The sequence below is a fragment of the Amphiprion ocellaris genome, chromosome 20 (assembly GCF_022539595.1).
Source record: "Amphiprion ocellaris isolate individual 3 ecotype Okinawa chromosome 20, ASM2253959v1, whole genome shotgun sequence".
In the NCBI taxonomy this organism is placed as follows: Eukaryota; Metazoa; Chordata; class Actinopteri; family Pomacentridae; genus Amphiprion; species Amphiprion ocellaris.
This window is the reverse complement of record NC_072785.1, coordinates 33,071,151-33,086,442: the sequence shown is the minus strand read 5'-3', so window position 1 is coordinate 33,086,442 and position 15,292 is coordinate 33,071,151. Positions and strand designations below refer to the sequence as shown.

General features: G+C 40.0%; 1 protein-coding gene across 1 annotated transcript in view; it reads left to right on the top strand.

Moving 5' to 3' along the window:
• Positions 1–15,292, top strand: part of LOC111587344 (neuronal PAS domain-containing protein 3) — a 186,562-nt gene that overhangs the window by 86,845 nt on the left and 84,425 nt on the right. The window contains exon 3 of the mRNA XM_055006220.1: positions 8,934–9,114. Within this exon, the coding sequence (XP_054862195.1) occupies positions 8,991–9,114 (124 nt within the window). The 5' untranslated portion in view covers positions 8,934–8,990. The remainder of the gene's footprint in view (positions 1–8,933; positions 9,115–15,292) is intronic.

Sequence of the window (15,292 nt, the reverse complement as noted above, 5' to 3'; positions counted from 1 at the left end):
TTCCTCAGTTCCGGAGTAAACCATGGAGCTGAGTGAAGGTAAGTGATGGTTCTTGATCTTACTGGAGCATGACTGTCTAAAAGACTGTGCAAGTTGGTGTTATAATACTGCACAGCTTCTTCAGCGGTAGTGAAGTCTGTAGACAGTTCTTTGAGATAAGCAGACAGGGCAGTTTGATCAATTTTATCTAAATTCCTAAAGCAGATTTGCCTCTTGCTTTTATCAAGTAATGAGGATGCTGGTAGTTCCATTGACACAGCACAGTGATCTGACACACCCATGTCATACACCTGGAGGCTCTTCACTGGAAGAGAGTCTGTTATCACCAAATCTAAAGTGTGACCTCTGTCATGTCTAGGCACATCAACGTGCTGTTTCAGATCAAAGCAGTCAAGAACTTGCAGAAATTCTTCCACAATGTGATTGGATGAGGAGTCCACATGAATGTTAAAATCTCCCAGAATTAAAATATTTGTTGTTGTAGAACAGAATGACATTAATAGGTCATGTATTTCTGAGAGAAAAAGTGAATTTGGCTTGGGTGGCCGGTAAATAAGGATTACTGTTACCCGAGTGGGATGCTCGCATTTGAATGCTAGGCACTCAAAGGTAGATGTATTTGGTACTGGCACTGGGGTCAATCGGATGTCTGACCGATATATCACAGCCAGGCCTCCATATCCCTGACGGCCAGTGGTACGGGCTCTCTCCAGGTAGGCATAACCAGTAGGGCAGGCCTCATTTAACTCTGAGTATTGTTCAGGTTTGTGCCAGGTCTCAGTAAGACACATGAGGTCAATCCTATTTTCCAGAATGTGACTATGAAGCAAGCAGGCTTTATTTCCCAGTGACTGGGCATTCCACAGTTCCAGCTTAGTATGAGAAGGGGATGGCAATTTTGACAGTGGGCGAAGAACACTAAAATCCACTCCAGATTTTCCACCTGTCTTCATCCCGTTCAGGGGAGAAGGGCAGAGGATGGTAGAATCCGTCCCTTAATCCACTCCAGGAATTTCAGCAAACTTCCTCCTCACCACGGCTTCAATTGGTCCATAGCTGTCGGTGTTCCGATGACGTCTTGACTGTGCGCCACTTCGAGCAGGGAGCCGGGACCAGAACGATGGTATGAACTCACCACCGTTTCTGGAATAAATATATCCACGACGGGACCCCCTATGTACATAGCGGGGTCGGCGAAGGATTCCCAGTTGCTTGATGACAGCAGAGTCCACCGAGGCAGAAGCACGGGTGTTAATGGCAAGGAGACATGCCGGCGAGTACCTGAGCATGTTGCCGCCGAGAGGAGATGGCTAATGCCGGCGTTAGCTAGTGTCCCCCAAGTGATCGTGTTAACCAGAGGCTTGGACACGGCCAATTTTCTTTGGTATCTCCAACAGTGGGACAGAGGATCCAGTAGCAGAGCTCTGGGGCTGTTAGCAACAGGGGTTCTCAGTCCTTAGTCGAGGTTTGAGAACAGTAGCAAAGGTAAGAGAAACTTGGTCCCTAGTCGCTTAGGCCATTACTTGAAAGTCATTGCATACTTTAAAACTTAAAAACAATTTTAAAACAATTTAAAACGATTAAAAGCTGCACATTTTCAGCAGGTTTTTAGCAGTTTTTGGTGGGGGAGAAGCGGCGACAGTCACGCCAGCGTCCTCTCCCTCCCTCACCATGATCTCTATTATTTCTTACATTAATTCTTCCATCTTTGTTTTATTAAAGTTACCTGAAACATTTCTGCACATGCTCAGTGATTATTTTGGACAGGATTAGAGTAATTCTGTACAATTTTGAGTCATTTTAAGCTAATTTTAGTCATTTTGAACAAATTTTAGTCATTTTAGATATTTGTTGAATTGTGTTGAACAGTTTCTAGATTGTTTTGGACAGGATTCTAGTAATTTTGGTCAATTTGTGAGTCATTTTGAACAATTTCTAGATTATTAGGGACAAGATTCAAGTCATTTTGGACAATCTAGAGTAGTGTTATACAAATTTTAGACACTTTGATCAGGTTTTAGTAATTTTGAACCAGTTTTAGTCATTTTAGACAGCATTTACAATTTCTAGGTTATTAGGACAAAATTCAAGTAATTTTGTTCATTTCTTGAGTAATTTTCATCAAGTTTTAGTTGTTTTGGCAACTTTGAGTCTTTCTAATCACATTTTAGTCATTTTTGGACAATTTCTGAGTCCTTTTACACCAGTTGGAATCATTTTAATGGTTTTTCAATCACTTTGAACAATTTATAGATCATTAGGGACAAAATTTAAGTAATTTGCGACAAGACTGATCTCATCTTTATTGGACCTAAATCACTCACACCATTTCCCCACTCCCCCATTACCATTGATAACACCACCCTATCTCCTTCTGCTCACATCCGCAACCTCGGTGTGATATTTGACAGCAACCTCACTTTTGAACCCCACATTAATCATCACCAAAACTGCCTATTTCCATCTCCGCAACATCGCCCGTCTCCGCCCCTTCCTCTCCTTCTCAGCCGCTGAAACCCTCATTCATGCCTTCGTCACTTCCCGCCTTGACTACTGCAATAGCATTCTCTTCGGCTCCACCTCCAAAGTTCTCAGTAAACTTCAACTCATTCAAAACTCTGCTGCCCGACTCCTCACCCGAACCTGTTCTCACGACCATATCACCCCCGTCCTGCAGAACCTCCATTGGCTCCCCATTTCACACCGCATCCAGTACAAACTGCTTCTCCTCACCTTCAAGTCCATCCATAATCTTGCCCCCTCTTACCTTACCGATTTGCTCCTCCCCTACACCCCCCCCAGGAATCTCCGTTCCTCCCACACAAACCTCCTTTCCATCCCGCACAGGACCAGCCGGCGACATTGGGGGGACAGAGCCTTCGCCATTGCCGCCCCCACACTCTGGAACTCCCTCCCCCATGCCCTCCGTGACTGCACCAACCTCACCACATTTAAATCCCTTTTAAAGACTCACCTTTTTAGATCTGCTTTCTTTAAGTGATTCTGTATTTTATCTTGAACTTGTTTTACTATCTACTGATTTTAGTTAACAGTTTTGTTTTATCTTATTGTATTTTATGTACAGCGTCTTTGAGTTTTTGGAAAAGCGCTTTATAAATAAAATTTATTATTATTATTATTATTATTATTATTATTATTATTATTATTATTATTATTAATTTGGTCATTTTAAACCGATTTTAGTCAATTAGGTTAAATTTTAGTCATTTTGGACAATTTGTGACTCATTTTCAACAAATTTTAGTTTTTTTTTTTTTAATTTTTAGTCTTTCTTTCTTTAATTTACAGATTTCCCAGGTTGGTTGGATTATAGATAAGAATTGCTCAGATTTTATTTATTATATTTTTGCAATTTTCATGAAAAAAAGATGCCAAAATTCTAAACAAAATCTGCATTTCCACAAAGAATATTTTATTTTATTTATTTATCTATTTTTTTATTTTTACCATTTACATGCAAAAAATAAAATAAAAAGTCTACACTCTAAATAAAATCTGTATTTCTGCAAAGAATGTTTTGTTTTTTAGCATTTTATTATAAAATGACAGTTTTATTGTATTTAAATCAACAAAATTATCCTTCTTTTGCAGATTTTTGTCATCATTTGTAACAAAAAAATCTCCATTGAGAAATTCAAAATGAAAAAAGTATTTTTTTTAATTTTCAGATTTACCAGGCTGGTTAAAGTCCAGATAATAAATACTCACAGATTTTTAATTTATTTATTTCACATTTTTTTACAATTTACATGCAAAAAAACTAAACAAAAGTAACATTAAGAATTTAAAAATGATAAAAATGTATTTTTTTTAATTTTCAGATTTCCCTGTTCATTTAAATTGCAGATAATAATAAATACTCACAGATTTTGTTATTCATTTATTTTCTTACATGTTAACAATTTACATGCAAAAGAAAAAGCCAAAACTGTCTGCAACAAAAATCTGTTTTATAAAATGCTTTTAGATGCGTGACCACAAAATTACAGTTTTGTTATATTTAAATCAGCTGAAAAGGTAATAATACCACAGAAATGTGCCGTTATTTTCAGTTTTTACCAGAGTTTCTGTCCCCTTGATGCAGGTTTTAATATATTTATTTAAAGCTGTACTTTTCCTCGTCGTTGTCATGCAGTGTTAATCCAACACTGTTGTGTTATTCCCAGTGTGCTGGGGATAATTGTGTTGTTGTGGATGTCTAATTTGTGCTCCTCGTTGTTCCCGCTGTGTAATTAGCTCCAGCAGACTCTTTATGGAAAATACTTCCTCCGACTTTTAATTGATTCAAAGTCGAACAGCTCCGATCCACTTAGTGGCGGAACATGTAAACATGAACGCCAACTCCCAGGGTGCACCGGGGCCGTGCACTGGGGCCGTGCACGTGAGTGATCAGCCCGGTTTCTTAATCATCACTTTCTGCTCCAGATGAGATTTTATGAGGGACTAAATTACCTTAAAGGGATTTCTTATTAAAGGGATTACACCCATGTAATCCCCTTTGTCCCAGCGGACCCCAGAAACACACAGAAACACACACACATTACTACACACACACACACACACACACACACACACACACACACACACACACACACAGATCAGCGTGGAAACAAACATCTTGTTGATGCGTCTCAAACCTTAAAGAGCTGCTGCAGAAAATCAGCTCTTAATTGTGTTTCTGTGTTTTTATAGCCTAGACGTGTGTTTTAGTGTTTTGTAGTGTGTGTGTGTGTGTGTGTGTGTGTGTGTGTGTGTGTGTGTGTGTGTGTGTGTGTCTCCTTCCTTATTAACGAGGACAAATCCGGCTCTATGCTGCTAATGAGAGTGTTTAAGGTGGAGCCGCTAAACTGTTTCTTTAATAAGAACCAGATTATTTATTACAGAAGAAACGCTGAAGATTCTCCATGGAGGGTTAGAGAGGAGGAGGAGGAGGAGGAGGAAGGAAGGGGAGGAGGAGGAAGGGGAGGAGGAGGAGGAGGAAGGAAGGGGAGGAGGAAGGAAGGGGAGGAGGAGGAAGGGGAGGAGGAGGAAGGAAGGGGAGGAGGAGGAGGAGGAAGGAAGGGGAGGAGGAAGGAAGGGGAGGAGGAGGAAGGGGAGGAGGAGGAGGAAGGGGAGGAGGAGGAGGAGGAAGGAAGGGGAGGAGGAAGGAAGGGGAGGAGGAGGAAGGGGAGGAGGAGGAAGGAAGGGGAGGAGGAGGAAGGGGAGGAGGAGGAGGAGGAAGGAAGGGGAGGAGGAAGGAAGGGGAGGAGGAAGGAAGGGGAGGAGGAGGAAGGGGAGGAGGAGGAGGAGGAAGGAAGGGGAGGAGGAAGGAACGGGAGGAGGAGGAGGAGGAAGGAAGGGGAGGAGGAGGAGGAAGGAAGGGGAGGAGGAGGAAGGGGAGGAGGAGGAGGAGGAAGGAAGGGGAGGAGGAAGGAAGGGGAGGAGGAGGAGGAGGAAGGAAGGGGAGGAGGAGGAAGGGGAGGAGGAGGAAGGAAGGGGAGGAGGAGGAAGGGGAGGAGGAGGAGGAGGAAGGAAGGGGAGGAGGAAGGAAGGGGAGGAGGAAGGAAGCGGAGGAGGAGGAGGAAGGAAGGGGAGGAGGAAGGAAGCGGAGGAGGAAGGAAGCGGAGGAGGAAGGAAGGGGAGGAGGAGGAGGAGGAAGGAAGGGGAGGAGGAAGGAAGCGGAGGAGGAAGGAAGGGGAGGAGGAGGAGGAGGAGTTGAGATCCACGTTAGCATCTGTATGCTAACTGTTGCTAAGCTTCAACGGTTGCACAAATGTTTGAAAATTTTCAGAATTTTCCTCCAGTGACTGTTGATCACAGTTCAGTCAGTCCTGGTTTCACTGTTGAGCTGAAGATCTCAGAATTTTTTGTTTTTTAAAGAATCTAGTTGGTCCAGATGGTTAATTTTAAACACATCTTTAAATGCAACTTTTGGAATAAAATGATTTTGATAAAATATCATGATTTTAATCTCAGGTTTTGGTCACTTTTTTAACCCTCATGTCGTCCTGCAGGTCAAAATTAGAGGTCGACCTCTAGTCAAAATTGACCCGTTTTAAAGTTTGATAATGTGGAAAAAAAATATTTCCACAGTGAAACTTCTGATGTTCACATTTTCAACATTTTTGGGAAATCTTTGAACATACTTTGGTGGAAAAAAAAGAGAAATGTTAAAAAGTGTTTCTTAAGAACATTCACATAAAAATCAACCAAAATCCAGCGAATTTCACTGGATTTTGGTTAATTTTTTTTCTGAATGTTCTTAAAGAAAATATTAGAAGTTTTACTGATATATATGGAATCACTTCAGATATTTTTAGGATTTTTTTGGAGGCTTTTCATAAAATATTTACAAGAATTTTCTTGCCACATTTGGGGGATTTTTAAAAAAAAAAAAACTTTTAAGGGAAACTTTTAAGGAATTATTAGAATTTTCTTCCTGGAGGTTTTTCAAATTTTTAGAAATTTGGGGGATTTTTTTGCTAAATTTTAGGATTTTTTTCAGACAGGAAACAACTTCCCTGAGAATCATAAACTAATATTTAGTTGCATAACCACGGTTTCTGATAATTGCTTCACATCTGTGGCGCATAGAGTCGACAAACTTCCGGCACCGGTCAACAGGTATTGCAGCCCAGGACAATTGTACTACGTTCCACAATTCCTCTGCGTTTCTTGGTTTTGCCTCACGAACAGCATTTTTTATGTCAGCCAACAGGTTTTCTGTGGGATTAAGGTCCGGGGATTGTGCTGGCCACTCCATTACTTGAATTCTGTTTGTCTGGAACCATGATTTTGCTCACTTGCTGGTGTGTTTGGGGTCATTGTCTTGTTGAAACACCCATTTCAGGGGCATTTCCTCTTCAGCATAGTGCAACATGACTTCTTCCAGTATTGTGATGTACTCAAACTGATCCATGATCCCTGGTATGTGATAAATAGGACCAACACCATAGAAACATCCCCATATCGTGATGCTTCACCGTCTTCACCGTGTACTGTGGCTTGAATTCAGTGTTTGCAGGACGTCTGACAAACTTTCTGTGGTCCTTAGACCCACAGACAGTGGGTCCACTTTGGACTCTCATCAGTCCACAAAATATTACGCCATTTCTTTTTACGCCAGTCAGTGTGTTCTTTGGCAAATTGTAGCCGCTTCAGCACGTCTTTTTTTGAACAATGGGACTTTGCGGGGGCTTCTTGCTGGTAGCTTGGCTTCACATAGACGTCGTCTGATTGTTACAGTACTCACGGGCAACCTGAGATCTTCTTTGATCCTCCTGGAGCTGATCATTGGCTGAGCCTTTGCCATTTTGGTTATTCTCCGATCCATTCGAATAGTTGTTTCTGGTTTCTGGTTGTTTCGGCCTTTCTGGTTTTGGCTGCCATTTTAAAGCATTTCATATCATCTTAGCTGAACAGTCTATCATTTTCTGCACTTCTTTGTAGGTTTTCCCCTCTTTTATTGATTAAGAAATTAATAAGAATAAGAATGCTCTTCTGAACAGTGTCTTGAACGACCCATTTTACTCTGTTTTTCAAGGATAAATGCACAGCCAGCATATGCAGCATTAGTTGCCTTGATCCTTAAATAAGGGCCACCTGTTTAACACCTATTTTTTTCACATCATCAATGACCTCACTAATTGAACTCAGCACTGCTATTTTTTTGAACATGACCCTGATTAGTTCCAGTTTCAGCTGTTCCAGTTTCACAGAATCAGCAGATGCACGTCATGCCTGTTGGGTCTGTTGGTTTTCTATACCTTTACTAAACCTTCTAGAGACATTACTTGCAGTGTAGAAGTTGAAATTCTAACAAAAACAGTGATTTATCTCGCTAGTGATGTGGGACTGCTATTATTTTCGACACTACTGTACATATCAGTAAAACTTCTAATATTTTCTTTAAGAACATTCACATAAAAATCAACCAAAATCCAGCGAAATTGACTGGATTTTTGTTGATTTTTTTGAATGTTCTTAAGAAACATTTTTAACATTTCTTTATTTCCACCAAAAAATGTTCAAAGGTTTCCCAAAAATGTTGAAAATGTGGACATCAGAAGTTTCATTGTGAAAATATATATTTTTTTTCCACATTTTCAAACTTTAAAACGGGTCAATTTGACCCACAGGACGACACCAGGGTTAAACTGATTGTACAAAATGGTTAAAATTGAATAAATTGACTAAAATGAGTTTAAAATGATTCAAAATTACTGGAACCTGATCCCAAATAATCTAGAAATTGTTCAAAACGACTAAAACATGTTTAGAAAGACTCAAAGTTGCCAAGAATGACCAAAAACTGTCCAAAAAGATTCAGAAACTGTGCAGAATTCCTTAAATCCCGTCCAAAATAATCTAGAAATTGTTCAAAATGATGATTCAAAAATGATTCAAACTGGTTCAAAATCATGAATAAATTGTCAAAAATAACTAAAACTTTACCAGATGGACTAAAAGTGTGTCCGAAGTTACTTGAACCTAATTATCTATAACCAGTTTGAGTCACTGTCAACGATCTGAGAGTCATTTTGACCTATTTCTAGGTTATTCTGGACAGGATTTGAGGAACATTGTGCTATTTTCGGGTCATTTTGTTCAGTTTTTAGTCAGTTTACACAATTCTGGCAACATTTTAAACACGTTTTATTGTTATGAAGTATTTTTAAGTGACTCTCAACAGGTTTCATTTGAGTCTGGATCAATTTCAGGTGAATTTGCAGCATTTTAGTGTGAAGAAGAACAAAAAAAAAAGTGAACTAAATCCCATGACTGACCGTATTGGAGGCAGATGTGTTCAGATGTTTTCTTCATCTGACCTCCAGCGTTCTATCTCCAGATGTTGTTGGATCCTGCTAGAACGTTCTGTAAATGAGGAACGTTTGGACAGACGCTAACATCTCAAACCTTCTGGTTGTCTTCAGGTGGAGCTGACGGGCAGCAGCGTCTTCGACTATGTCCATCCTGGAGACCACGTGGAGATGGCCGAGCAGCTGGGCATGAAGCTGCCTCCAGGTCGAGGGATGAGTCTGTCGCAGGGAGCCGTGAACGAAGACGGAGCTTCATCGGCTTCATCGTCGTCGCACTCAGAGACACCAGAACCAGGTAGGAACCCACGGAGGGAGGGGAGATATTCACCTGGAGGTTCTGATGGAAAAAAATGAGTTCAGCTTCTAGTCTGGTCTGTAAAATCATAGAATTAGTGCAGCAGGAAGTCTTGGTTGGGTTCTCCTACAGTCACACGTTCTTCTGGATCGTTCTGGTTGAAGTCTCTCCTGAAGTTGTTGAGCTGAGATGGAACGACTTTAAAGAGAACTTCAAGTGTTGGTCTGAAGGAGAAGCTCTGAGAGGTTTCAGTTATTTTAGATCAAACCTGGTAGAAGTTCCTTCTGAATCTGAGAATGTAGAAACACCAGGTTCACTAGAACAGTTTGGACTCATTGGTCAGATGGAGACTTCAGGGTCTGAGAATCTTTCCGGTTCTAAACTCTTTTTGTGGTCTTTTTGTGGCTGTTGGATCTTTTTGGGATCATTTTACAGACTTTCCTGAGTTGTTTTGCATCTCTTTAGGGAACTCTTCTGTATTTTTGTGCTCATTTTGCTTTTTTCCAGTCATTTTGCGTCTCTTTGTGGTTTGTTTTCGTCCTTATTTGGTTCCTTTGCATCTTTTTGTGCATGTTTTTTGTTGCAGTTTGCATCATTTTGTGGCAATGGTTTCACATGGTGTGTTTTCATGTTTTTGGGATGATTTTGTGGTAGTTTTGCATCTTTTTGGAGGAACTCGTGTTTTTGTACTCTTTTTGCATTTTCTCTGTCATTTTGCATCTCTTTGTGGTTTGTTCTTTATTTGGTTCTTTTACATCTTTATGTGGAGGTTTTGCATTTTTCTGTGATTATTTTACACTCTTGTGGGATACTTTGGGATCTTTTTGTGGCACTTTTGCATCATTTTGTGGCTGTGGTTTCACGTGGTGTGTTTTCGACATTTTTGGGATCATTTTGTGGTAGTTTTGCATCTTTTCAGGTTCATTTTGCATCTTTTAGAGGTACTTATTTTTGTGCTTATTCTGCTTTTTTCCAGTCATATTGCATCTCTTTCTGGATTTTTCATCTTTATTTGGTTCTTTTACATCTTTATGTGGAGGTTTTGCATATTTCTGTGATCATTTTACATTTTCATATGGTACTTTAGAGTCTTTTTGTTCTAGTTTTGCATTGTATTGTCATCATTTTGCATCATTTTGTGGCAGTGGTTTCACATGTTTTGGATGCTTTGGGGGAGTTGTGTTGCATCTTTTTAGATGTTTTTAGGTAGTTTTTCATGTTTTTGTGGGAGTTTTTCCGTCTTCATCAGCTGATAGAGCAGTGGGCGAGTCCAAACCAGACTCAAAGCACTTTTTTTGTGGTAATTTAGCATATTTTGGGGGGTTTTGTGTTTAATTTTTTTGGGTAGTTTTGGCTGTAAGTTGCATGTTTTTGTGGTAAATGTGCGTATTTATGTGGTTTTGGAATGGTTTCTTGGAAGTTTTGCATCTTTCTGAGTCATTTTGAACAATTTCTAGGTAATTTTGGACTGAATTTGAGTGATATTGTACAATTTCCATTTTGGACAAATTTTAGCCATATTGGACAATTTTTGAGTGATTTAAAATTTATTTAGTAATTTTGGGCAATTTGTGAGTCATTTTGAACCAGTTTGAATCATTTTAGACGTTTTTGAGTCATTTTCAACAATTTCTAGATTATTTTGGACAGGATTTGAGTACTGTTGCACTGTTTTTGAGTAATTTTGGACAGTTTTCAGTGATTTTTGGCAGCTTTGAGTCTTTCTAAACATGTTTTAATCATATTGAACAGTTTTTGGGTTAGTAGGGATGAAGTTCAAGTAATTTCCATAATTTTAAACAAGTTTTTGTCAATTTGTTCAAGTTTTAGTCATTTTAGATGGCCTTTGAGTCATTTTGGGCATTTTCTAGGCGATTTTGGACAGTATTTGAGTAATTCTGCACATTTTCTAAATAAATGGTGTCCTTTTGGTGATTCTGTTGGTGGTTTTTGGTCCAGAGAGTTAAATAAACGTGGGTATTTTTGGTGGCAGCTCGTTTCTCTGCCGTACGTTTGAATATTTTTGCATCGTCTCCTCGTGAACGGACTCTTTTCCTTGGAGGATTCTTTGTCTTGTTCCTCCTGTTCGGGACTTTCCACCTCCCCGTCTCTCTCTCATGCTGATGATAATTTAAGTATTAGGGGAAAATCCATTTATAAATTAAACAAAATGACTTGATATCCATCGAGTCCCTCAGTTCATCAGCCTGTTCAAACAAGGAGCTGGAGATTGGCTTCGCGGCGGCCGGGGTCTTGGGAGACGGCTCGGTAATTAGATCTGCCGCGGATTTATTCTGGGCTGATTGGTGACGGAGGGAGGAGGGAAGGCTTTAAATTAATTGGAGTTCCACATTTGAGCTTTTTGTTCTTTTTTTTCTTTCTCTCTTTGACTTTCTGCAAACCTCCAAACAGCCGGACGGACAGAACGTCAATGTCAATTTGTCTGGAGGGAAAGAAAACAGCAGAACGCCGCTTTCTTCTGCTAATTTACCCTAAAGATAGATACACAGGAAGCTTTAGACGCAATTCCCAGAGTTAATTTGACCACAGAGAGGGAGCAAGATGTTCATCTGCAGAGAAGGGACGTTTAAATGTATGCAAATAACCATAAAATAATCCATGAAACGAGCAAAATGACAGGAAACACTGACGTTCAGTAGAAATAAACATAAAAAGACATAAAAACATCCAAAATATGACACAAAATGACCACAAACATGAAAGAAACAACCAAAATACGATGCAAAATATCCAGAATTTAATGGAAACAAATCCCAAAAAGACGTAAAACAACAAAAATGTTTTTAAAAAAATTACCACAGAAATGAATAAAATAAACAAAATGTGATTCAAAATTATCCCAAAAATGGAATAAAGCACCCAAAATATGACATACAAATGAACTAAACAACCAAAATATGATGAAAAATGAGCATACAAAAGATACAAAGATCCAGCTTAATCACTTTTTAATGGGCTTTTTCCATCATTTCTGAGCCTCAGAGCATTAAAATACGTAAAACAACCAAAATATGAAACAAAATGACTACAAAAATAAGTAAAACAACCAAAAATAGTGATCCTGGTATGAATGAATGAATGATCCTGGTGCTAACTGGAGCAGCAACATCAGGATTCATTTGTTATTTAATGTTAATTTACCTCCAGAGACGATAAGCTGACATGAATTTGTATGAGAGTTTCCCAGGAAGTTTCAGGCATCCAGAGAACCTTCAGATGACGTCAAGAAAACATTTGAAAATGTTTTTAGATGAAGGATTTCTGCCAATTGAATCATCGAGATGCTGGTTGTTTGGTAGCTGCCTCGATATCTCAGCTTTTGTCTGCTATGTCTACGAAGTGTTATCGCTTGTTGTTTGTTTTTCTTTTTTGCTTGTCTTTGCTCAGTTATGGTTTTATGTTATCCTTTATCTTTGATCTACCAATGGGACTCGATATGGAAATTAACTGTATGGCTACAATCTCTCGTATTTACATGGAAATGTACATTAATACGAACCGTCCCATTTTAAAAATAAATGAATTAATGAATATTTAACTGAATTAAATGTATTTTAATTGTAGAATCCGCTGCAGGTTTTAGTTTTTTCTCATTTTTAACTGGATTGAATGTATTTTAGGGTTTATTCCTCTGCAGGTTTCAGTTTTTTCTCCTCCATCTCGCTCTCGGTTCCTCCAGACGGTGACTAATGTGTTTCCAGCTCCGTCATTAGTTTGGTTCTGGTCGATACCTGGCCGAGCGCCGAATGCTAACGTGTCCGGCTGAGCTTTTCCATTTGTTTACATCCCCTCCTCTTCATCCTCCTCCTCCTCTGATCGATCAGTGCTTTTATTCCTCTTTGTTTAAAACCAGAAACTTTATCTGAGGATCCGCTGATTGGATCGTAGAATCTGGAAAAACTAAAGTCTGCAGATGAAAGAGACATTAATCGTTATTAAATTCAGTTCAATTATTCTTCCACAGCAGCGGGTGTGGTTTAGTAATTCTACTTTTTATTGGATTGTTGCTGCAGAATCGAACCAAGACACAAGACGACAAAAACGAGACACAAAGCGACAAAAATGAGACACAAAGCGACAAGACGAGACAAGACGACAAAAACGAGACACAAAGCGACAAAAATGAGACACAAAGCGACAAGACGAGACAAGACGACAAAAACGAGACACAAAGCGACAAAAATGAGACACAACGACAAAACGAGACAAGACGACAAAAACGAGACACAAAGTGACAAAACAAGACGACAAAAACAAGGCACAAGACAACAAAACAAGACAAGACGACAAAAACGAGACGCAAAGCGACAAAACAAGACAAGACGACAAAAACAAGACACAAAACGACAAGACAAGATGACAAAAACGAGACACAAGATGACAAAAACGAGACACAAAGCGACAAAACAAGACAAGACAACGAAAACGAGACACAAGATGACAAAAACGAGACGCAAAGCGACTAAACAAGATGACAAAAACAAGGCACAACAAAACAAGACGACAAAAACCAGACGCAAAGTGACAAAACAAGACAAGACGACAAAAACAAGACACAAGATGACAAAAACGAGACGCAAAGCGACAAAACAAGACGACAAAAACAAGACACAAGACGACAAGACGACAAAAACAAGACACAAGACGACAAAACAAGACAAGACGACAAAAACAAGACACAAGACGACAAAAACAAGACACAAGACGACAAAACAAGACAAGACGACAAAAACGAGACACGATGACAAAAACGAGACGCAAAGCGACAAAACAAGACAAGACGACAAAAACAAGACACAAGACGACAAGACAAGATGACAAAAACGAGACACAAGATGACAAAAACGAGACACGGAGCGACAAAAATGAGACACAAAGCGACAAAACAAGACAAGACAACGAAAACGAGACACAAGACGACAAAAACGAGACGCAAAGCAACTAAACAAGACAAGACGACAAAAACGAGACACAAGACGACAAAAACGAGACACAAGACGACAAAACAAGACAAGACGACAAAAAGGAGACACAAGATGACAAAACAAGACAAGAAGACAAAAACGAGACACAATGACAAAAACAAGACAGAATCGTTCTGTTCAGGTAAAAATCTGCTTCATGGATGTTTATGCTGATGTTCAAACGTATAAAACAACATCATAGAACATCTGATTCATATATATATATATATATATATATATATCATATATTCATATTGAACTATTTCTGCTGTTTAATTTACCTCCTTTGGTTCTAAATAATTTCTGAATGCAGATGAGTCCGTCATGGTTTCATTTCTGCACCGATGAGTTCATAATTTTTATTTTTTTACAGACTTTTCTTGTCCTAATTCTCTATGAAATGATGCTTAATGAACAGATTTGCAGCGGCAACAGGGAACAAACATACAAGGTGGGATGTAAACGTTTGTAAAACAGAAACAGCGTTGATTTAAATCCTAGTGGTGTCCTCGTGCAGCGATGCTCTGCTCCTAGTGCTCCTGCAGTACTCGGAGGAGGTGTTGCTGTTTCAATACAGGTGGGCCATAAAGCAAGATGGCGCCAGTGTGTGTGGCCCGCGGTCTGTCCCTCCGTGTTCTAAGTGTTTTACTGTTGATTTTATGTACTATTACAGTGGATGTCAGTTCCCTATTGACTTATGATCGCCAGACCCTGCTTGATCTGCGACCTTCTTTTGAAAATCTGTTAAAACCACGACACAATCCAGGCCAAAGAGCGTGCCCCCCTCTCCTCTCTGGGATACCGCCTTACCTGCTTCGTGGGCCCGCTGCACCTTTACGCAGAAGCCGCAGACGCCGCCGAGGGAAGCGAAGTGGAAGACTGGTTCGATTAAGGGGCTGTTTCGTGGCCTCTCCCACTCCACCGTCGTCTTTTATGGGACATATTGATCCGCCACTTCGCCGCTTTGTCCCGTGGCGCTCCCGGGACCCTATCCACCGATGTCTTGTTCCAGTGGCTGGCTCGGATGAAGGGGGATTCCTACGCCCTCCCCGCTTTCGCCTGTCCGAGCGCGGCGTGAATTTCCACAACCTGCGGCCGTTGGATCGTACGCCAAATCCGACTCCGCTGCCCGCTGCCCCGGCCAGGATAGGCCTTGTGAATGCCTGCTCGGTGGTCCACAAAACGTTCATTCT